Source organism: Tupaia chinensis, unplaced genomic scaffold (assembly GCF_000334495.1).
Source record: "Tupaia chinensis unplaced genomic scaffold, TupChi_1.0 Scaffold000250_1, whole genome shotgun sequence".
Lineage (NCBI taxonomy): Eukaryota > Metazoa > Chordata > Mammalia > Scandentia > Tupaiidae > Tupaia > Tupaia belangeri.
The window spans coordinates 1,544,419-1,566,380 of record NW_006159730.1 but is presented as its reverse complement, the minus strand read 5'-3'; the positions used below and the strand labels follow the sequence as shown (position 1 = coordinate 1,566,380).

General features: G+C 46.3%; 1 protein-coding gene across 1 annotated transcript in view; it reads left to right on the top strand.

The window, feature by feature from the left end:
• Positions 1 to 21,962, top strand: part of HKDC1 (hexokinase domain containing 1) — a 52,912-nt gene that overhangs the window by 11,532 nt on the left and 19,418 nt on the right. The window contains exons 3-10 of the mRNA XM_006148931.3: positions 2,563 to 2,711; positions 2,813 to 2,932; positions 8,254 to 8,349; positions 9,727 to 9,826; positions 11,714 to 11,897; positions 18,846 to 19,001; positions 20,069 to 20,302; positions 21,094 to 21,398. Coding sequence (XP_006148993.2) covers positions 2,563 to 2,711; positions 2,813 to 2,932; positions 8,254 to 8,349; positions 9,727 to 9,826; positions 11,714 to 11,897; positions 18,846 to 19,001; positions 20,069 to 20,302; positions 21,094 to 21,398 — 1,344 coding nt within the window. The remainder of the gene's footprint in view (positions 1 to 2,562; positions 2,712 to 2,812; positions 2,933 to 8,253; positions 8,350 to 9,726; positions 9,827 to 11,713; positions 11,898 to 18,845; positions 19,002 to 20,068; positions 20,303 to 21,093; positions 21,399 to 21,962) is intronic.

The following is a 21,962-nucleotide window of genomic DNA, read 5'->3' as shown; positions in this document are numbered from 1 at the left end:
AGGGCTAGATGACAGGCCCAGGCATCTGCACTAACTTGCCTGAGGATAAGCTGCCAAAACACATGTCTCACCCACCCCCACTGAGAGGGTGCATGTGCTCCTTAGAGAGAGACAGAACAGGAGAGAAAGAAAGCACCCCCAGCCCCAATGGGGCATGATCACACCACAATCCCTTCTCCGTTTTTCTGTCCTGTTTGGGATTTTGTGCATGCACGCGTATACACTCAGTGTATTTTTCAAGCCACCAGGAGCCAGGACTTGAACCACAGTTGGCCATGTGAGATTGGGCTCTCTTAACCACCAGGCCTTAGGGCCAGCCCAACTGTTTTCTTAATAATGCTGAGAAGACTCTGACAGCCTCACAGCTACTGTTGCCCTCTTCTGCCTGGGCAGGCTCTCCCTCCTCCAGGGGCTGGTGAGTCCTTTCTCTAGAGTCAGAGTCATGACAGGATCCTACATGTTGGTTTCCATGAAACGGCTTCTTGGGTCACGGTGATAGCTGTGCCTGTGGGCAGGTGGCGGGCGGGAGGGATGCTTCCACAGCCCTGGCCAGATCTCAGTCTCCCCTCTGATCCTAGTCACAGTGCAGCACCTCCTCGTCTGTCAAGCCCTTAGTCTATCCTGGTTGGTGCCAGAGAGTTTTTTCCAAAATCGCAATCAGGTCTTGGCACTCCTTTGCTTGAAATTTTCCTGCTTGAGGCAGGACCAGCAGATGGCATAATGGTTATGTCACTGGACTCCCACATGGTTGATCACAGTTCGAGTCCCGGACCTGGTAGCAGTGTATGTGTGCGCATGCATGTCCAAAATTCCAAGAAAAGAATAGAGGAGGAGGGATTGAGGTGTGGCCATCTCCCCTGGGGGTGATTTCTCACTTTCTGTCTCTGTCTCTCTCAGGAGTACATGTGCCCTATAGCAAAAACATCTCTCTCCAAAAAAAAAAAAAAATTCTGTGGCTTGCTCTTACCTTCCTGATAAAGTGCAAATACCAAGGGGTGGGGCATTCTTTCCAAATTCTTCCTAATTAAACCCAAGGCTTCCTTCCAGCCTCATGTCTGCCACAGCCTCCCTTCGGTGGAAGCACAGACCCATACGGTCTCTCATTCCTTTGCTTGTGGTTTCCTCTCTCCAGGACACCTGCTCTCCCTGACGGCTCCTCTGTCTTTCAACACTCAGCCCTGAATCAGCTGCCCCTGATTCAGAGACTTCTCCCCGCTTCCCACCATGAGAGCATGTTTCCTGTCCTGGGAAAATGGCTTATTTCTGTGTCTGTAATTCTGACAGACTCCCCAGGGAGCCTAGGCCTTCCATCTTTATGCCCCAGAACCTGATGTGTTACTCAGTGCAGAGCAGGTGCTCAGTAGATGCTGTGTCCACTCTGTTCCCTAGACAGGATCGTGTCTGTGAAAGCGCCTCTTGCTTGGCACATAGAGCTGCTAGTCCAGTCGTCTCCCCTTACCTGCAGTTTTACTTTCCAAGGATTTTTTACTCGTGGTTGTTGGCCGTCTAAAAATGTTAAGCTTTCCAGAAGTAAACATAAATTTTAAATTGTATGCCATTCTTAGTCGCATGGTGAAATCTCACACTGTCCTGCTCTGTCTCACCTAGGGAACCAACCATCCCTTTGTCCAGTGTTTCCATACTGTATATGCCACCCGCCTGTTAGTCACTCAGCCATCCTGGTCCTCAGATTAAAAAAACATAGTATGTATAGAGTTTGGTACTATTCGTGGTTTTAGGCATCCAGTGGCAGCCTTTGGGACAGAGTCCCTGCGGATGGGGGACTAGTGTGTCATGAGGCATGCCTGGTGCCTGCAGCCATTTTTCAGGTATAGGTGTCTATGCTAAGGCTTGTTTGTGCAATCCGTGAATTCTATCCCATATCCATGGTTGATGCTGAAGGCCCTGGCAGACGTTGTAGGGGGGAATGCCACTTCCTTCCCCTGGTATCATTTCCACCTTTTTATTAATAGCGTCTGTCTTGGGCTGGGCTGGATAGTGTTTTACTTTCTCCTTTTGGAGTTGTTCTGGCCTAAAACATTAGGCATCCGTGGCCCCTCAAGGGCCATCTTTTGGTCCCTGCCCCTTCTTCCCTCCTGGAGTATCCTCCTCTGCTCATGAGCTTGAGGCCTGTTAGGGCTGGTTTCTCTTCCCTGCATCTGTCTTCTCCCACACGCCTTTATCCCCACATGCTGACTGTCCTCTCTCTCTTCCTGGTGATGACATGCTACAGTGGCCACCACCGTCCAGGCCATTTCTCAACCCACCTGGGTGGTGTGCGTTCATGTTTGCCTTCTCCACATAAACATGCTCAGTCCCTACAGTGTGGCCCAGTGGGACAGGGTCAGGCAGCGGAGTCACTGACTCAGTCTCCCACCAGCTCAGCCCCTTCCTTCGAGGGCCCTGATAAATGTCTGCTCTCCTTAAGCCTCAGTAAGTGGGCATAATGACCCCCAGCTCCTGGGGCAGTTGTGAGAGTCAGCGACAGCTGTTACGTGCCCAGGTCTAACAGCACTCGCAGAGTAGACATCAGTAAATAGGGACTGTTTTGATTCTTCATAGAAAATGGGGAGTTCCTGTCCCTGGATCTTGGTGGATCCAAGTTTCGAGTGTTGAAGGTGCAAGTCTCTGAAGAAGGGAAGCGAAACGTCCAGATGGAGAGTCTGTTCTACCCAACGCCCAACGAAATCATCACTGGCAACGGCTCGGAGGTACCAGGCGGGCAGCTCCTGTGAAGGCGGGCAAGGCCTTGGCACCAGTTTATGAGTAACCATCCCTCAGCCCGATGTCTTCTGCTTGCTCCTCTCTGCAGCTGTTTGACTATGTAGCTGACTGTCTGGTGGACTTTATGAAAACCAAAGAGTTGAAGCACAAGAAATTGCCCCTGGGCCTAACCTTTTCTTTTCCTTGCCGGCAGACTAAATTGGAGGAGGTAAGGTGGGTGCAGGGGAGGATTTGGGGCTTGGGAGCCGGGCATGGGGGGCATCAGGCAGGGCATAGGAGGGAACGGCAAGCACCTTCTTGTTTGTCTTTTTTGGTTTTAATAATGAGTGCCAATGTGAACCAGAGAACTTGTTAACATGGAGGCCCAGCTTTTTGCATTTACTGTGGGCACAGTGTGAGGAAATGGAATGGCCTTTAGTGGTTATCAAACCTGGGTGTGCATTGGAATCCCCTGGAGGCATTAACACAGATTGTTGGATCCCCAGAATCAGTGGTTCTGCAGGGAGGCCCTGAAGTACATTTCTAATGGGTCCTAGGGCTGAGCTAACCTGAGGACCACACTCAGAACCCTGCCATGGCTGACTGGAATCAGAGGAGGAAGCCTCGGGAATCTCTCCCCTACAGGGAGCCGTTAGAACGAAGAGTGGAGAGGAGACGGAGGGAAAGTGTTACTGAACAGCACAGTGCCGGGGAGATACAGTCTCAGCCGTGCTGCTAGCCAGGCTGGGAGTCCTGGTCACTGCACTCTGTAGGGCTCAGTATTTCATTTTGTGAACAGGGACAAGGCTAAGTCAATCTTCAGTAAATCTGTGAAAATAAATAAGGGGGAGACCAGCAGTTGGTGTAATGGCTATGTCATTGGACTGCCATGCAGTCGACTGTGGTTTGAGTCCCAGAACTGGTGGCTTAAACTCAGGCCAGGCGCGTGTGCATGTGTGCCCAAGATCCCAAGAGGAGAATGGAGGAGAAGGGATTGCGGCATGGCCATCCCCCCGGGGGGTGACTTCTCGCTTTCTGTCTCTCTGTCTCTCTCTGTCTTTCTGGCGAGCACACGTGCCCTGTAACAAAAATCTCTCCAAAATAAATAAATAAATACGTAAATAAATAAATAAATAAATAAATAAAGGTATATAAAAGGACAGTGAGCTTTCTGGGGCTTGGGAGTTACTGTCAAGAGTCATGTTTTCCTGCACATTCTGGTTTTGACCCCCAGTTGACTGTCAAACCATGTCCTGCCTTGAAACCGTGGGCCACCCTGAGATGTGTTTGATATTGTTGACTTGAGCCAATTGCTGACGTGGAATGGTGGAGAGAGTGAGCTTTCAGGTTTCACAAACTTTGCTTGCAGTCATGGCTCAGAACAAACTGTGTCCCCTTGAGAAAAGTTACATAACTCCTTGAGCTTCTTGCTTTCTCATTTGCAAAATAGGGATGATAATATCTACTTGGCCAGCCTATGGCCTGATGGTTAAGTAGCTGGATCCTACGTGGCTCACCACACAGTTCGAGTTTTGGACCTGGCAGCTTGAGAAACACACTGGGTGCATGTATACCCATGCCCCAAATCCCAAAAGGTGGGAGAAATAGAAGAGAAAGGACTTCTTAGTGACCACCCAACATGGGGGGTGCTCTCACATGCTCCCTTTGTCTCTCTGTCTGCTGTGAGTGCAGGAGCCCTCTGGCAAAGTTGGAAAACATGTATCTACTTCCTGAGCTGAGGTGAAACTTAGACACAATGTTTATAATGTGCCTAACACTGTGCCTGGTGCAGAAATGGTAGGGGCTCGGATGACTCCCTCTGTGTCAGTAGTCTCTTTGCACTTTTATACCTTGTTCCTCCATTCAGATGTTTTTGTAGGGCAAGCGCTATTTTGTCTTCCAGCACAGTGTGTGATATTTAATAGGTGCTTGATAACTGTTTCACAGTTAAAAGATGTAATCAATCAATCATTTATTTGATTTCACTGGGTAGGAATTTGTTACCATCTATACAGGGAATAGGCTGAGGTTACTTATTTATTTATTTATTGCTATAGGATACATGTGTTCATTGGAGAGAGACTGACAGAGGGAGTGAGAAAATTACCCCCCTCCCCCCAGGGAGATGGCCATACCTCAATCCCTTCTCCTACATTCTCCTCTTAGGATTTTGGGCACACACGCACATGCGCCTGGTGTATTTTCTGAGCTGCTGGGTCTAGGACTTGAACTGAACACTTGGCCATGTGAGATTCAGCTGCCTTAACTACCAAACCACCTGCTGGCTTTTGAGATTACTTTTTCATTCTTTTATAAAGAAAGAATTGGGAGGAAATAATATATATATAAAGCTTCTAGGGAATGTTTAGACAAGGCCAAGTAGAGCTTTGCTCAGAATTCTTTGCACTGTCTGCTGGCAGGAAGGGCCAAGGTGCTGGGAGTCAGCAGAGGAACTGCCAGGAGGATCTGAGAATCAGGCCTTGCAGTCGGTCTGTAGGGCAGGGAAGGGTGCAACAGCATGCTGGCTGCATGTCAGATGAACGCGTCTTATTCCAGCTTAGGAACACCCAGGAAGAAGCAAAAAAATCCTCAAGCTCTGTGGAGTTAATTTGACATTGACAGGCATATTTACATATTTCCTTATAACTGGTGTGTGAATGTGTGGTTTGTCCATCCAGGGTTCTGGCATTTATCTATGTCGAATACTCACTGTCATCGTTCAGTAATAATAATAATGGAAGTAGCTTTGCACCTCAAGTTTTGACAGCGTACCTTGTACTATGATGAACTCTTTATGTTATCTTATTAAAATCCCAAAATAATTGGGGCCAGCAGGTCGTGTTAAGGCATTAGATCTCACATGGCCAGTGGCCATGGACTTGGTGATTTGAAAATCATGCTAGGCACGTGTGTGTGCATGCCCAAAATCCTTAAAAGAGAATAAAGTAGAAAGGATTGCAGCATGGCCATCCACAGTGTGTGTGTGTGTGTGTGTGTGTCTGATTTTTCACCTCCCTCCAGTGTCTCTCTAGCAAGCACACACATCCTACAGCAAACAAAACAAACAACAACAACAAAACCCAATACGTATATGAAGTAGAAATGATTATCGACACTTAATATTTGAGCAAACTGTCAACTCAGAATGTTGAGACTTGCCTGAGGCCACACAGACAAGAATGGCCTAGCCCTGCTGCCCTGCCTTTCCAGGAAGACACAGCTCCAGGACATTGTGTAAAATGTCAGCAGGAGCCAGAAAGCATTCTGACCCATTTTGCATTGCATTCAGTCAGGATTTTCAGGTAACATTTAATCTAAGGAAAAGAAGGCACTTAATTACACTGACAGGGGAGAAATGCTATTCTCATTAAGCCTAGTTGAATTTCTTGTATTTTGTAAAAATTTCTCCCAGACTGCTTTTCAATAAAGTCTGAAGTGGAAGAGCTTAGATCACAAGAGAAGTCCTGAGTAGTGGTAATGAATGTGGGCGTGCACTGCAAGCTATTTAGCCCTGGCTCTGCCTCGGTTGGAGATGTCAGGACACTACAGTGAGGGCTTCTGGAGAAAGTGGGGTCCGTTCAGCTTTGTGAGTGTAGGAGGTGGTGGGAAGAAGTCTTTATGACGAAATGCAACTAAAGGGTCTTGTTTGAGAAACTAAAAATGATCAAAGAAGGTAAGGGTATGAGAATTAAAAGAAAAGTCACTTTAAATTTTTTTTTTTTTGCCAGAGGACTCATGTTCTTGCTGGAGGGACCCAGAGAAACAGAAAAAAGTACCCCCTGTGGGGTGTGGTCATGCCCGAATTCCTTCTCTATTTCTCCATTATTTTAAGGAATTATTTTATTTAACTTTATTTATTTATTTATTTATTTATTTAAATTTTATCAGAGAGGGACAGAGTGAGAAAGAGAGAGAGAGAAAGTGAAAAAGCAAGCTGTCAGGTCCAGTTGGCCATGTGGGGTATACAACGGCTTTAACCACCACGCTACCTGCCAGCCCCTCCATTTCTCCATTCTGTTGGGATTTTGCACATGCACACACTCGTGCCAATTTTTCAAGTTGCCGGTGGCCAGGATTTGTACTGTGGTGGATTATGTGACATCTGTCCCTTTAATGAATAAGCTATGAGGTTCTATTTTGTTTTGTTTTTTAAATGAAGGTGTAGAGAAGTCTTAGTCAAGGAGAAATTTCTTTGTATATTTTCTGATGATAAAATGGTATACTTTTCCAAGATTAAAAAAGAGAGAGAGAGAGAGAAAAGGGGGGTGATATTGAAAAGTTACAAGAACAAAATAGGAGTTACTGCTAAGCTCAATATTAAAGAGATGCTTACTATGAGATTTTCGGGGGTTCACCCTTCCAGTCATGTCTACATTAAATCCTGGCTGTATGTATAGTTAAAAATAATGTTGCATGTTATTGTTTTTTTCCACTTGACATTATCTCACAAGCATTTATCCCTTCCTTCTGCAATCATTGTCCTCCCAGCAGGTCCCCCACTGTCCCTTGCACTGTTGCTTGAGGGGCTGCCCTATACATCTCTTACCCGTCTATCTGGTGAGGCAGAAGTCAGGGAGATCTTCCACCGGGTGGCACTGTGGTGCAGGGGAACAACCTCCAGCCGCTTAGAGTCAGAGACCAGAGTCCTAGCTGGGCTTTGTCCTTCACTCACTAGCGGCTCTCTACCTCTCTGCATCTCAGTTTCTTTCTTTACTTTTAAAAAGTTTATTTATTTCTTCCCTGAGTGAAAGAGAGAGTAGAGAACCACAGGCCAAAAGTGTCCTCTCAGGGAAGCCTCTAATGCAAACCTGGAACCCTCTCGTGTGGGTCAACCTCACAGAGCCTAGCGTTTTACTGCTGCAGCACTGTCTGGCCACTCGGTTTCTTTCCTCATGAAATAAGGGCATTTGGAGGAGGTACAGTTGGGGAGCTTGTGGGCTTGGACTTGACTGTTGTTGGAGCAAATTTGGGCAATTCTCTTAACCCCCAAGTTCTCTTCCAGCCTGGTCTATGATCCCATTTCAGACCCCAAACTCTTAGGAAACGCCATTTGTCAGCAGAGACTTGATAGCATAACTGAGAACCATTTTTCCAAGTTGAAATTAAGTTCCTGAAGGAGTCTTCCAGGGTCACCATGTTAATTCTGTTTTACGGACCTGCAAATTCTGCATTCTGCTCTATAATGTGTAGCAATTATATGCCAAATATTTTCATCAGACTATTCCTATGAGAGAAGTGACATTCTCTCACCTCCATATTTCCATTTTACAGATGAGGAAACCAAGGTTCTGCTGTCTCATGAATCCCAAGTGTTCTAACTCTTCAGAAATTGCTCTTCCTGCAACTATATATAATATTTCAGGCTACTCAGATGAGGGTAATAACGATGATAAAGAACTAGGAAAGGCCTCTGAAGCAGTGTTGAAAGAATCGGTGTGATGCAGTGTAGAAGAGAGGACCAGGGGGCTGGCTGTACGTGTGACACTTCTGTGGCTCATTTTCACGTCTAGTGCCTCTTTCACGTAGACTGGCTCTGAAATCTTCCCACAGGGTGTCTTGCTTTCGTGGACGAAGAAGTTTAAGGCACGAGGAGTTCAGGACACAGATGTAGTGAGCCGCCTGGCCAAAGCCTTGAAGAAACACAAGGTGGGAACTCACCTGGGTATGGGGCACTCTCCCTGTACTAGCCCCTTTCTCGCAGGGGAGTGGGGCCTTGTACTATGCCTGCCTGAAGGAGAGTCAGAGAAGAAATTGATTCTAGAGAAAGTCCCACCACAGGATAGACGAGGTCAGTTTGAATAAACCCACCAGCGAGCCTTGGTGTGGGGTGCTGACTCCAATCCGCATTGGTAGGTTGCCTCTGACTTCCCTGGGCCTTCCCTGCAGCCACAGCCCTCTCAGGAGTTCTGGGTTAGGCCTGATGCTATATACAACCCTTTTTCCATCCCTACCTTTCCTCTCCGAGCCTTCAGAGCTTTTCCAGTCTGGCTGTTTGCTCGTCTTCCACTCTCTGTTCCTTGACTATCTCTATTTATTGAATGTATTTTACAATAATTTAAATAACTGCAAAAGCGAGACCTGCTCTTTGCTGAGCTCAATACACAATAAACCCAAATTGTTTGTAACCTGGAAAGCGAGAGGAATATTTGGTTGTTTAGCTTTCCAGTCTTGTTTCTCTCTAAAGCTGGGATCATTTCCTCTTGTAGCCTATGTTTTTCCACAATTGCTTTCACTTTAAGATGTCCCTCTAGGGAACCAGCAGTTAGCGTAATGGCTATGTTGTTGGACTCCCACATAGTCGACCGCAGTTCACGGCTCAGACCCGGTGGCTTAAAACTCACGCCGGGCACGTGTGTGTGCGTGCCCAAGATCCCGAGAGGAGAATGTAGGAGAAGGGATTGCGGTGTGACCATCCCCCCGGGGGGTGATTTCTCGCTTTCTCTCTCTCTGTCTCTCTCTGTCTGTCTGGCGAGTGCATGCGGCCTATAGCGAAAACCTCTCAAAAAAAAAGACAAAAACCCTCCAAAAAAAAAAAAAAAAAAAAAAAAAGATATCCCTCCAAACCTTAGGGAACCTTCATGCCATAATCCAACTTGACCTGGCAGATAGGGAACCACATACTGCCCACAGAGAGAAGGGGGCTGAGGCAGTGGTTGTTCTAAGATGTCCCCGTGGGTAAGGACTTTGGGGTTTTCTCCTGGAGGTGCCGGGATAAACATACTTTCCTCCATGTCTTCCCTGGGCCATTCACACAGGCTGACGACCCTGTACTTGGTCCCTCTTACATGCGCAGAGGCCTTCACCTGCAAAGCAGAAACACGGATCCCCTATCAGCCCTCAGCAGCTCATTCTTTCCCCCAGACCCTGACCCTTGCTGAAGGCCTTGTTTTTTCTGGGCAGGCCCAGCAGGCAGTGTCTGGTGAAGTCTCCACCTTCACCACTTCCGCTTCCTCTGTGGGGGGAGGTGGAGGAATTATACCTCCCTCCCACCCACTGATGGCCTCTGGCCCTTGTGTTCTGCAGGACCTGGATGTGGACATCTTGGCCTTGGTCAATGACACGGTGGCGACCATGATGACATGCGCCTATGATGATCCCTACTGCGAAGTCGGTGTCATCATTGGTAACTCAATGGCACTTGTTTTGTGGGTAGGGAAAGCTTGCTTTCAGCAAAATCTGGGTAAATTCTGTGGGTGGGCACTGACATTATCTGTTTAGGAGAAGCAACATAGGGAGATGGAAAATCCACTCATTCATTCATTGAACAAATGTTTCCTGAGTGCCTCCTGTGCGCCGGGCCCTGGGTGCCGGGCCCTGCGCTGGGCTTTGAGTTCACAGTGATGAGTTCTGTCCTCTGGAGCTTTCAGTGGGAGGCCTGAATGAGTAAGACCTTTCTGGGTGGTGGTTAGTGTGGCGAAGAACAGAAGTCAGGGTGGTGTGCCTGAGTGTGTGATGAGGGACGAGGTAGTCAGGGAAGCCTTTCTCAGGGAGTGACACTGGAGCACAGACCTCAGGGATATAAGAACCAGGGAGTGATGCAGAGATGGAGTGGACGGAGCCCCTGACAAAGGAAAGAGGAAGCTCATGAGAAGGCACTTCAGGTACAGGAAAGCCAGACTGTTCTGGTTTATATGTTGTTCCTCAATATTCCCTTCTCCCCTTCCCATTCTTTTGCTACTGTCAGGAATGTTTTCTGACCTGCTTTCTCTTAAAATTTCCAAAAGCTCCTTCTCAGCCTGGATGACCCGAAGGGCAGGGCTTTAGACTTGAGGGACCTATCTGCCTCCCTGTTTCCAGGAGCCCCACACCAGAATGGCATGGGCGCTTGCCAGCCGTGGCATCCATTGTGCCCATCTGCGTGATTGTCTGGCATCCATAGACTGGGTGCCATGCCGAAACAGCACCCTTGCTTTTCTGAGAAAAGCTTCTTCCAAATATTATATTCTGGTTTTGTACATTTCTAATTATTTTATGTTGGCCTTTAAAATAGACTACAGGGCCGGCCCCAGAGTCTCACAGTTAAGGGAGCCAGGTCCCACATGACCAGCTGCGGTTTGAATCCCAGCCCTGGCAGCTTGAGGAACATGCTAGGTTCCCAAAATCTCAGCAGGATGGAGAAATGAAGGGGAAAGAATTGCCGTGTGACCACGCCCCATCGGGGGATGCTTTTTCCTTCTCCTCTCTGTCTCTCTCTGGTGAATGTATGTGTGCTTCAGCAGTCCATCAAACCATAAATATATAAAACTAAATTAATTAAATAGACTAGAGTATTAGCCAGTGAAAGATACCATTGCTACTGATAAATTAACAACTTCATTGAGGCATAAAAAATTTCTTTTTTTTATGAACAATTCAACAATTTTTAGTAAATTTACAGAGTTTTTGAAACCACCCCCACAACCCAATTTTAGAACATTTTCATTATTCCCCAGAGATCCCGAAAACATTGTGCCATTTGGAATCATTCCACACTGGGCAAGCGTGAGGTCATTTTGTATTTGAAGGAGGGGCTGTTGCTTTCTCAGGTGACCCCTAGCTTTCTCTAGGAATAATTGGTGGCAGGCCATGAGTAGAGAATATTTTTAGTCAAATGGAGAGGAAGCTAAGTAACCTAGGGAAAGGATCTTTTTAAATTACAGTGGGCTAGTGTTTTTTGTTTTTTTGTTTGTTTGTTTTTTAATAATATTTACTAGACTATCTTAACTCATCCTCCTCTTGTAAGTGCTCTTTGTCAGCTTTCATACATATTCATCCAGGGACTTCTTCACAATTGACTCCATTCATGAGAGCAAATCATTAACACTGAGAAGTGTCGACTTGACACGTCAGCTTTATTCCCCATGAACTTGGGCTTGCCAAAGCTGCCTTCCTCGGCAAGAACCAGCCCCCAGAGTGGATCAAAAGCACTCTGTGGTACATTCAGGAGGACTTCCAGGCAGTTAAGAGTTCTCTGATTTGCCCAGCTGGGAGCCCTGCTGCCTGTGCATATTCTTTCTGATGCCTTGTTCAGGAACTGGCACCAACGCCTGTTACATGGAGGACATGAGCAACATCGACCTCGTGGAAGGTGACGAGGGGAGGATGTGCATCAACACGGAGTGGGGGGCCTTCGGAGACGATGGGGCCTTGGAAGACATCCGCACCGAGTTTGACAGGGAGCTGGACCTTGGCTCTCTCAACCCAGGGAAGCAGCTGTGAGTACCTCTTGTCATAATTCGGGCGTTGGCTCCTGCCAATGTTCAATCATGCGGGTACGCTTTGCACTGGGAGGCTCTCACCTTGGTGACGAAGTTATCCATCCCAAGTTTGTAAGGCAAGTCTTCTATTTCAGTTTCAGTTAATGGATGAGAAAATTGAACCAAGGAAACTGGGCGATTCCCCAGCTGCAGTTGAGTCGCTCTATCTGGGGTAGGCAAAGCATGCAGGCACTAGACAGAAGGTTTGGAAACAAATGACTCTAGAGTCTGCCCTCCTTGCGTTTCAGACAAGCAGCCACTGAGCACACCAGGCCAGCAAAGAGGCAGGACTGGGAAGAATTCCTCATGTTCGTGTTGCCACAGGTGGCGGGTCCCTGGTGGCCAGCATCAGGTGGCCCTGGTGGAGTCTTCCCTTGGTTTACTGAACATGTGCTCCAGCCTCAGGCTCACAGAGCCTTCACTGCACACTCATCTGCTGTCTAATCCTAGGTGTTTGCTTCCGCTGGTCTATACACTGAGCTCCTGAAGGAGGCTACCGGGTTGGTTTTCTTTCCTTTCTACACTCAGTGCCCTACACATTATTTCAGATACAGACAAGTTGTGAGGCCAGTCCCGTAGCTCAGTGGTTAAGGGAGTTAGATCCCACATGGTTGACTAAGGTTTGAATCTCTGCCCTAGTGGCTTGAAAAATAAACTGGGTATGTATGTGTGCGTGCCCTAAATCCTAATGGGAGAAATGGAGGAAAGGGGATTGCAGGATTTTTTTTTTTTTCCTCTCTCTCTGTTGAGTGTATGCACCCTCTGGCAAGAAAACAAAAAAGTTGTTAGGGCCAACAGGTGGCATGGTAGTTAAGGTGGTTAGATCCTGCTTGGCCAACTATGAGGTTCTAGTCCCAGACCTGGCAGTTTGAAAAGCATGCTGAGCAAGTGTGCATGCATGCCCAAAATCCTGAGAAGAAAATGAAGTAGATGGGATTGTGGTGTGGCTATTCCCCTTGGGGGATGATTTCTCAAATTATCTTATCTCTCTGTCTGTCTCTTTCTGACAAATGCCTGTGCCCTATAGCAAACTGAAAAAAAAGTTGTGAATATGGCACAAAGTTTTCTACACTCCCTGTTAGAGTCCCTAAATAGTTAACGTTCTCTGTCTCTATTCATATGTGTATGTATGTATATATACTCACATAGAAAATGCACTAATGCATATAGTGCATTTATATACATCTATATAAATGTTTCTCTATATATATATATGTAATTATTTTTTCTGAACTAATTGAGACTAAGTTACAGATATAATATCCCTTCACTCTGAATACTTTTTGTTATCTAAAAACAAGTACATTTTTTAGGCTAGCCAGGTGGCATGGTGGTTAAAGCAGCTGGAGTCCACATAGCTGACTGTGTGGTCTGAGTCCCAGACCCTGCAACTTGAAAAACATGCTGGGTGTATGTGAGCATGTGCCCAAAATCTCAAGAGGAGAATGGTGGAGAAGGGATTGCAATGCGGTCATCCCCTGGGGGGGGTGGTGCTTTCTCACTCTCCTATTTCTCTCTTTCTGTCTGTCCAGTGAATGCACATGGCCTAAGGCAAATTAAAACAAAACAAAAAACAAGTACATTCTTTTGTAGTTCTCTATATAACCACACTGCAGTGATCAGCATTAGGAAATTAACATTTAACCAGTTCTAATATCTTTTAGAGAGCTTAGTCAAAATTCCCCAGGTGCCCCATCAATGTCTTCCCCCTCCCCCATCAATGTCTTTTATAAGAAAACAAGAAAAGGGATGCCCTGGTCTGGGCTCCAGTCCAGGATCGCAGGTTATGTTTTCCTGCTGCCTCTTTGACTTCCTTTAAACTGGAGCAGTTCTTTAGAATCTGTTCTTCATTACCTTGAATCATACAGGTCACTTATTTTACAGATTGCCCTTCAGTTTGGGTTTGCCTGATGTTTCCTCGTGAGTAGGTTCAGGGGACAGGCTTTGGGCAGGAATTTCATACAGCTGGTGTGTGTCCTTTCCCGCGATGGTATCTGGAGGTACAAGGTGCTTGTTCCATTACTGGGGATGCTGACCCAAGTCACTGGGTTAAGGGGCTGCCCAACAAGTTTCTCCACTGCGACGTTATTTTCTTCCCTGAGTAATAAGGAAGTTTCTAGTGAAGAGATACTTCGAGACTAAGTAAAGACCCTGTTGTTTGTCAAGCTTTTACTAATTTTAGTGTCTATTGGGTTGATGGAAAAGTCATTAGATATTTTTCTATGCTAAAATGTGTCATGACTTTTCCAATGACCCAATACAAACATATTTCTTTCTTGATTTTTTTAAGTTTTGTTGTAGGGTGTGTGTGCTTGCCAGAGAATGACAGAGAAAGAGGGAAAGTGAGATATCTTTCCCTTCCCTAGAGGGTATAACCACTCCGCAACCCCTTCTCCTCCAGTCTCCTCTCAGGATTCTGGGCACCCACACTAATGTGCCCAGCTTGATCCTCAAGCCACTGGGTCCAGGACTCAAGCCATATAGTCAGCCATGTGAGATCTAGCACTTTAACTTCCACACCACCTGCTGGCCCCCAACATATTTCTAAACCCGTTATTTTCTCTGTGTTTATTAGTTGTTATTTTACTGAAAGGAAACGTTTTAAAATTAAATTATTTTTAATACCAGAGGGCATGTGTATGAAAGAGAGAGAGAGAGAGACCCCCAATAAGGACCTGGTCATGCCGCAATCCTTTTTCCTCCATTTCTTCATCCTGTCAGGATCCTGGGCATGCATACACACGTCTGGCATGTTTTTTCCAGTCACCAGGGCCCAGATTCAAACAGGGATTGGCCTGTGGGATCCAGCTCGCTCTACACAAGACAGTGGGTTGGCCCTCCTCCAGGTAGTTACACTTATATAGACTGTGGGTCCTTTTCTTTCTTTCTTTTTTAAAAAATAGGTTTTAGTTTTAATTTCTTCTTACCATTGTTTATTTTGATACTCAAACTTTTTCTAGATTTGGCCAAAAGAAGTCCCTTCAAACTGACTTCTGTGTCCTTCTGACAGGTTCCCATTGCTCTTTAAGTTCTTGCTTTATTTTCTGGCACAGGGAAGCGTTCCAGGGTCCTTTCACATTTCCCCACCTCCAGCCCTGGAGTCAATCATTTCGTGAAGATGTATGGTGAATAAACACTTTAGGTGGGCTGGCTCCAAGGCCTAGGGGTTAAGAGAGCCAGGTCCTATATGGCTGACCACATGGTTCAAGTACTGGCTAGGGTGACTTGAAAAACTCTCTGGGTACATGTGTATGCCTGTCCAAAAATCCTGCAAGGATGGAGAAAAGGAGAAGGGATTGCTCATGACCACATTCTGAGTGCTTTCTCTTCCTTCCTCTCGTTCTGTCTTTCTCTGGTGAATACGTGCACCCTCTGCTCTGTAAAACAATATATTTTAGGCACCTCCCAGGAATGATGCAAACATTAGAACCACAAAGCTGTAGAGCGCATTTGTGGCTTGGCCGTGCCTCCTCCCCAGAACACACCAACCTCACTGGTGTCCCAGAGCAGTCATATCCCGGGACCTGTTATCCATGCTTTAGACTTTATCATCTTAAACCATTTCCATTTCACGTGGGATAAATTTCATTCCCCCAAATCTAACTTAAATTTCTTTTGTCTTCTGTTTCTGCAGTGTTCTAAGGCTTTTTATAATGAAATATATAAGATTGATTATGAAACAGATTATCCTTGATTTCACGTCTTATTTTACTTGAAGAGTGAAAAGTATCTTTAATAGTTTACTTAGCAAACAGTAACTGATTGTTTGTTGGTGTGCAGACTCAGAGGAAATGTGGAGGGACATTCCTTCCGCATTATTGTAGAGCCGCTCTGAGGCTATCCAAGGCTGTCTCGAAGATCCAGTATTTTTTTCCTCTTGAATAGAAGCGTGATGTAGGAGTCAGAGGCATCTGAGTCTGAAATTTGATGTGTTGGACATGGTTATGTAATCTTGGGAAGGAACCTGAAGGCTGTAAATCTGAAGTCCCCAGTGTCCAACATGAGAATGTCATCCCTGTACCAGCAACTGGCATAATGGGTACTTTTGTGGACTCCCGCTTATTTGACCATGGTTTGAGTCCCAGACCCAGTGGCTTAAAACTCATACCAGTTGTGTATATGCCATAGTCCTGAGAGGAGAATAGAGAGAGACTGCAGAAATCACCCCCTGGGGGATGATCTCTTGCTTTCTGTCTCTCTGTCTGTCTCTACAGTGAGTGCACATATCCCTAGAGGGTATAACCACTCCGCAACCCCTTCTCCTCCAGTCTCCTCTCAGGATTCTGGGCACCCACACTAATGTGCCCAGCTTGATCCTCAAGCCACTGGGTCCAGGACTCAAGCCATATAGTCAGCCATGTGAGATCTAGCACTTTAACTTCCACACCACCTGCTGGCCCCCAACATATTTCTAAACCCGTTATTTTCTCTGTGTTTATTAGTTGTTATTTTACTGAAAGGAAACGTTTTAAAATTAAATTATTTTTAATACCAGAGGGCATGTGTATGAAAGAGAGAGAGAGAGAGACCCCCAATAAGGACCTGGTCATGCCGCAATCCTTTTTCCTCCATTTCTTCATCCTGTCAGGATCCTGGGCATGCATACACACGTCTGGCATGTTTTTTCCAGTCACCAGGGCCCAGATTCAAACAGGGATTGGCCTGTGGGATCCAGCTCGCTCTACACAAGACAGTGGGTTGGCCCTCCTCCAGGTAGTTACACTTATATAGACTGTGGGTCCTTTTCTTTCTTTCTTTTTTAAAAAATAGGTTTTAGTTTTAATTTCTTCTTACCATTGTTTATTTTGATACTCAAACTTTTTCTAGATTTGGCCAAAAGAAGTCCCTTCAAACTGACTTCTGTGTCCTTCTGACAGGTTCCCATTGCTCTTTAAGTTCTTGCTTTATTTTCTGGCACAGGGAAGCGTTCCAGGGTCCTTTCACATTTCCCCACCTCCAGCCCTGGAGTCAATCATTTCGTGAAGATGTATGGTGAATAAACACTTTAGGTGGGCTGGCTCCAAGGCCTAGGGGTTAAGAGAGCCAGGTCCTATATGGCTGACCACATGGTTCAAGTACTGGCTAGGGTGACTTGAAAAACTCTCTGGGTACATGTGTATGCCTGTCCAAAAATCCTGCAAGGATGGAGAAAAGGAGAAGGGATTGCTCATGACCACATTCTGTGAGGAGTGCTTTCTCTTCCTTCCTCTCTTTCTGTCTTTCTCTGGTGAATACGTGCACCCTCTGGCAATTAAAACAATATATTTTAGGCACCTCCCAGGAATGATGCAAACATTAGAACCACAAAGCTGTAGAGCGCATTTGTGGCTTGGCCGTGCCTCCTCCCCAGAACACACCAACCTCACTGGTGTCCCAGAGCAGTCATATCCCGGGACCTGTTATCCATGCTTTAGACTTTATCATCTTAAACCATTTCCATTTCACGTGGGATAAATTTCATTCCCCCAAATCTAACTTAAATTTCTTTTGTCTTCTGTTTCTGCAGTGTTCTAAGGCTTTTTATAATGAAATATATAAGATTGATTATGAAACAGATTATCCTTGATTTCACGTCTTATTTTACTTGAAGAGTGAAAAGTATCTTTAATAGTTTACTTAGCAAACAGTAACTGATTGTTTGTTGGTGTGCAGACTCAGAGGAAATGTGGAGGGACATTCCTTCCGCATTATTGTAGAGCCGCTCTGAGGCTATCCAAGGCTGTCTCGAAGATCCAGTATTTTTTTCCTCTTGAATAGAAGCGTGATGTAGGAGTCAGAGGCATCTGAGTCTGAAATTTGATGTGTTGGACATGGTTATGTAATCTTGGGAAGGAACCTGAAGGCTGTAAATCTGAAGTCCCCAGTGTCCAACATGAGAATGTCATCCCTGTACCAGCAACTGGCATAATGGGTACTTTTGTGGACTCCCGCTTATTTGACCATGGTTTGAGTCCCAGACCCAGTGGCTTAAAACTCATACCAGTTGTGTATATGCCATAGTCCTGAGAGGAGAATAGAGAGAGACTGCAGAAATCACCCCCTGGGGGATGATCTCTTGCTTTCTGTCTCTCTGTCTGTCTCTACAGTGAGTGCACATATCCTACAGCAAAAATCTCTCTTAAAAAAAAAACCAAAAAAGCAAAAAAGGAGAATATCATCTCCATGTCCAGGGGTGAATTGAGATAAAGATTCTTGGAGTTGTGCCAGCAGGTAGCATAGTGGTTAAGGTGCTGGACTCCCATGTGGTTGACTGGTTTGAGTCCTGGACTTGGCAGCTTGAACTCTTGCCGGTCGCATGTGCATTCATGCCCAAAATCCCAAGAAAAGAATGGAGGGAAAAGGATTGTGGTGTAGCCTATGGGGGGTGATTTTTCTCTTTCTGTCTCTCTGGTACCTACATGCACCCTATAGCAAAATATCTCAAAAAAAAAAAAAAAATTCCTAGAGAGGTAGCTGGTGACTCACTTCCGTGACTTGAGTCCCAGACCTGGTGGCTTGAAAATCACACCAGGTACATGTGCATGCATGCCCAAGACCCCAAGAGAAGACTGGAAGAGAAGGGATTCTGATATGGCCATCCCCCTGGAGGGGTGATTTTTCACTTTCTCTCTCTCTCTCTCTCTGTGTATCTCTCCGACAAGTTTATGTACCCTATAGCAAAAAAAAAAAAAAAAGATTTTTTAAACATCATCTCTAGTGCCCTCTTTCCTTTCGTAGTGAGGAGAGTGCAGCTCAGAGAGAACCAGGGTCTCCCAAGGGCACACTAAGCTGGGTGGAGGCTTCCTGATCCAGCGAGTAACCCTTGTGCTGCACACGTTCCTGACCCTAAGCCAGGCTCTGGGTCTTGGAAAATGACACCGTATAATCAAAGGCATTGCGTCTACTGGTCTGTTCACCAAATCACAGGTTCGAGAAAATGATCAGTGGCCTGTACCTGGGAGAGCTTGTCAGACTCATCTTACTGAAGATGGCCAAGGCTGGCCTCCTGTTTGGTGGTGAGAAATCCTCCGCTCTCCACACTAAGGGCAAGATTGAGACACGGCATGTGGCTGCCATGGAGAAGTAAGCTGCTGGCTGATGCCTTCCGCCTTGACTCTGTGGAGGGTTCGGGTGGGTGGCTGAGGCGTGGTGTGTTCAGGAGGCAGAACAGCATGGGGACCAGATCTTCCTTCTTCACCAGGAGGATTTCAGGCCTGGGCATGGCTTCAGATGGCCTCACAATTTCTGCCATGACCCAGATGGGACATTCTTGTTAGTTTATCAGCCAGGGAGTCTGCTGTCAGGGAATCACTCTCTCCCTAAGTTTTACTGCCTTTTTCTTCCCAAACGTGGTGACTTGTAACTTTTTTAGGGTCACAGACCTGTTTGGGACTCTGATTCAGTTTTGAATCCTTTACTTTCAAACTGCACATTTGTGTACAATTTTGCTAACACTATGAGGACATACTTGAACCCCCTTAAAGTCCATATGCAGAACCCAAGTCAAAAGCTTCTGCCACAGAAGTCTTCTCCACCTGGTGGCAGCACAGTGGTTTTGGCAGTGGTGATTTGAAGGCCTTCACGTGGGTCCCTAGAATGGGGGGTGCTGGCTGGTGAAAGTAGCTTTAGTCAACTTGGGGTCCTGTTTTAGGGGCTAAGAAACCCCAGCATTACTCTTTGTAATCAGTTCCAATTCTGAGCTCAGTGGAGGAGTTCTGACCACTAGAGTCTGTGTCCATGCAGAACTTGGCAGGGATGAAGTTTCTGTGAAAGGCCATATGGCACAGGGTGTTTACAAGTGTGAGGTCTGTAATCCCAGGGCCTGGGTTCAAATCCTGGCTCTAAACTGTGTGACTATGGACAAATTACTTACCTTCTCTGTGCTTCAAATCTCTCACCTGTTCAACAGGACAGTGATGGTGCTTCTAAAAATGTGAAGATTGAATGAGTTACATATAAAGTCCTTAGCTAAGTATAGAGTTGAGAACATGAGTATACCCCATGCTTCATAAGTTGTGGCTGCCATTATCAGTGTTGACATTATTTCTTATATTACTACGAGGCAGCCTATTTATTTTTATAGTCCTGAGAGTTGGGAAAACTGGTTGCCCAGGACAAGTGTGGGCCTCTCACTCCTGTCTCCTGACCAGGTATAAAGAAGGCCTTGCCAATACAAGAGAGATCCTGGTGGACCTGGGCCTGGAGCCCTCTGAGGCTGACTGCATTGCCGTCCAGCACGTCTGTACTATTGTCTCTTTCCGCTCTGCCAACCTCTGTGCAGCGGCCCTGGCGGCCATCCTAACGCGCCTCCGGATGAACAAGAAGCTAGACCGGCTCCGGACCACAGTGGGCATGGATGGCACAGTGTATAAGATACACCCTCAGTGAGTGCGTCATGCCAGCCCACAGCCCTGCAAACAAGTTTCCCTGGAAGTAGAGTCTAGTATTTTCTCTGGACTGTGCTGCTGCTCTGGTTGCAGGAGCCAGCCAACCCACACTGGTTCTGAGATTATAAGACAAATGTAAATCCAGAGTTTGCATTCATCTAGTTCGCTGGGTTGCTTTTGGGGTATCACTTTAAAAGAAGTATTCTGCTAAGGCCCCTTGCCAAATTAGGAAGGCCATCCATCCACGTTTTCATCCATTTATCCGTTCATCTACCTAGCCCTTATCTACTGAACCCCTACCATGTGGTAAGGTGGGAATGTAAGATACATGTAATTATAGAAGGGGAAGAATAGGGATGGCAGTGGTTGCTAAGTTGACCTCAAGGGTCCTGTTGGAAAACAGGAGATGAGAATTTCCCAGAAGGAAGGAGAGTGACTACTCCTTTGGCTGTGGAAATTGGGTGGGTAAGGGGGAGAAAATTCTTCCCATTGGACTGAGATGGTGCCCAGCTAACACATCATGCATAGACATGCTTTACTGACTGAAATATTATTGAAAAACTAGGTGCTTCCCTCAACTTCCTAAGTGCCCCTTACTCTTCCCCGGTTGTCCTAGCCCCTCCTCCCACCACCTCCCTGCACTCCCTACCATCTAGCACATAAAGGGAGGGTGCCTCTGGCCTAGCCAGGCTTTCAGAACCTGCCCCTGCTACACACCATGTCTGTCCCCATTGGCCGAGCCTGGCCTTCATGATTATTCAATATTTTGCCATCACCCCTGTCTTTAGGTATCCAAAACGCCTACACAAGGTGGTGAGAAAACTGGTCCCAAACTGTGATGTCCGCTTCCTCCTGTCAGAGAGTGGCAGCACCAAGGGGGCAGCCATGGTGACTGCAGTGGCCTCCCGTGTGCAGGCCCAGCGGAAGCAGATTGACAAGGTGCTAGCTTTGTTCCAGCTGACCCGTGAGCAGCTTGTGGGTGTGCAGGACAAGATGCGGACTGAGCTCGAGAATGGGCTGAAGAGGAAGACCCACCCGATGGCCACAGTCAAGATGCTGCCTACTTATGTCCGTGGGATGCCAGACGGCACAGGTGGGCCGAGCACAGTTCCTTCTCTGAAGGGGCACTCAGCGCTCCCATCAAAACTCCTAAACTCCTGGGACCAGCAGTTAGTGTAACAGCTATGTTGCTGGACTCCCACGTACTTGACCACGGTTCGCGTCCTGGACCCGGTGGTTTAAAACTCACGCTGGGCACGTGTGCGTGTGTGCCCAAGATCCTGAGAGGAGAATGGAGGAGAAGGGATTGCGGCGTGGCCATCCCCCCAGGGGGTGATTTCTCGCTTTCGGTCTCTCTCTCTCTGTCTATCTGGCGAGCACATGCACCCTGTAGCTAAAACCTCTCACATAAATAAAAGAAAGAAAGAAAGAAAGAAAGAAAGAAAGAAAGAAAGAAAGAAAGAAAGAAAGAAAGAAAGAAAGAAAGAAAGAAAGAAAGAAAGAAATTTTTTTTATTTGATATAAAAAAAAAAAAAAAAAAAAAAAAAAAAAAAAACCTTCACCTAATAGACAAATACCCACTATGATAAAATGCAGTTTGTTGAGTACCTGTCTGAAATAGTAATCATATAATTGAAAGCCAGGATTTGCAAGAGAA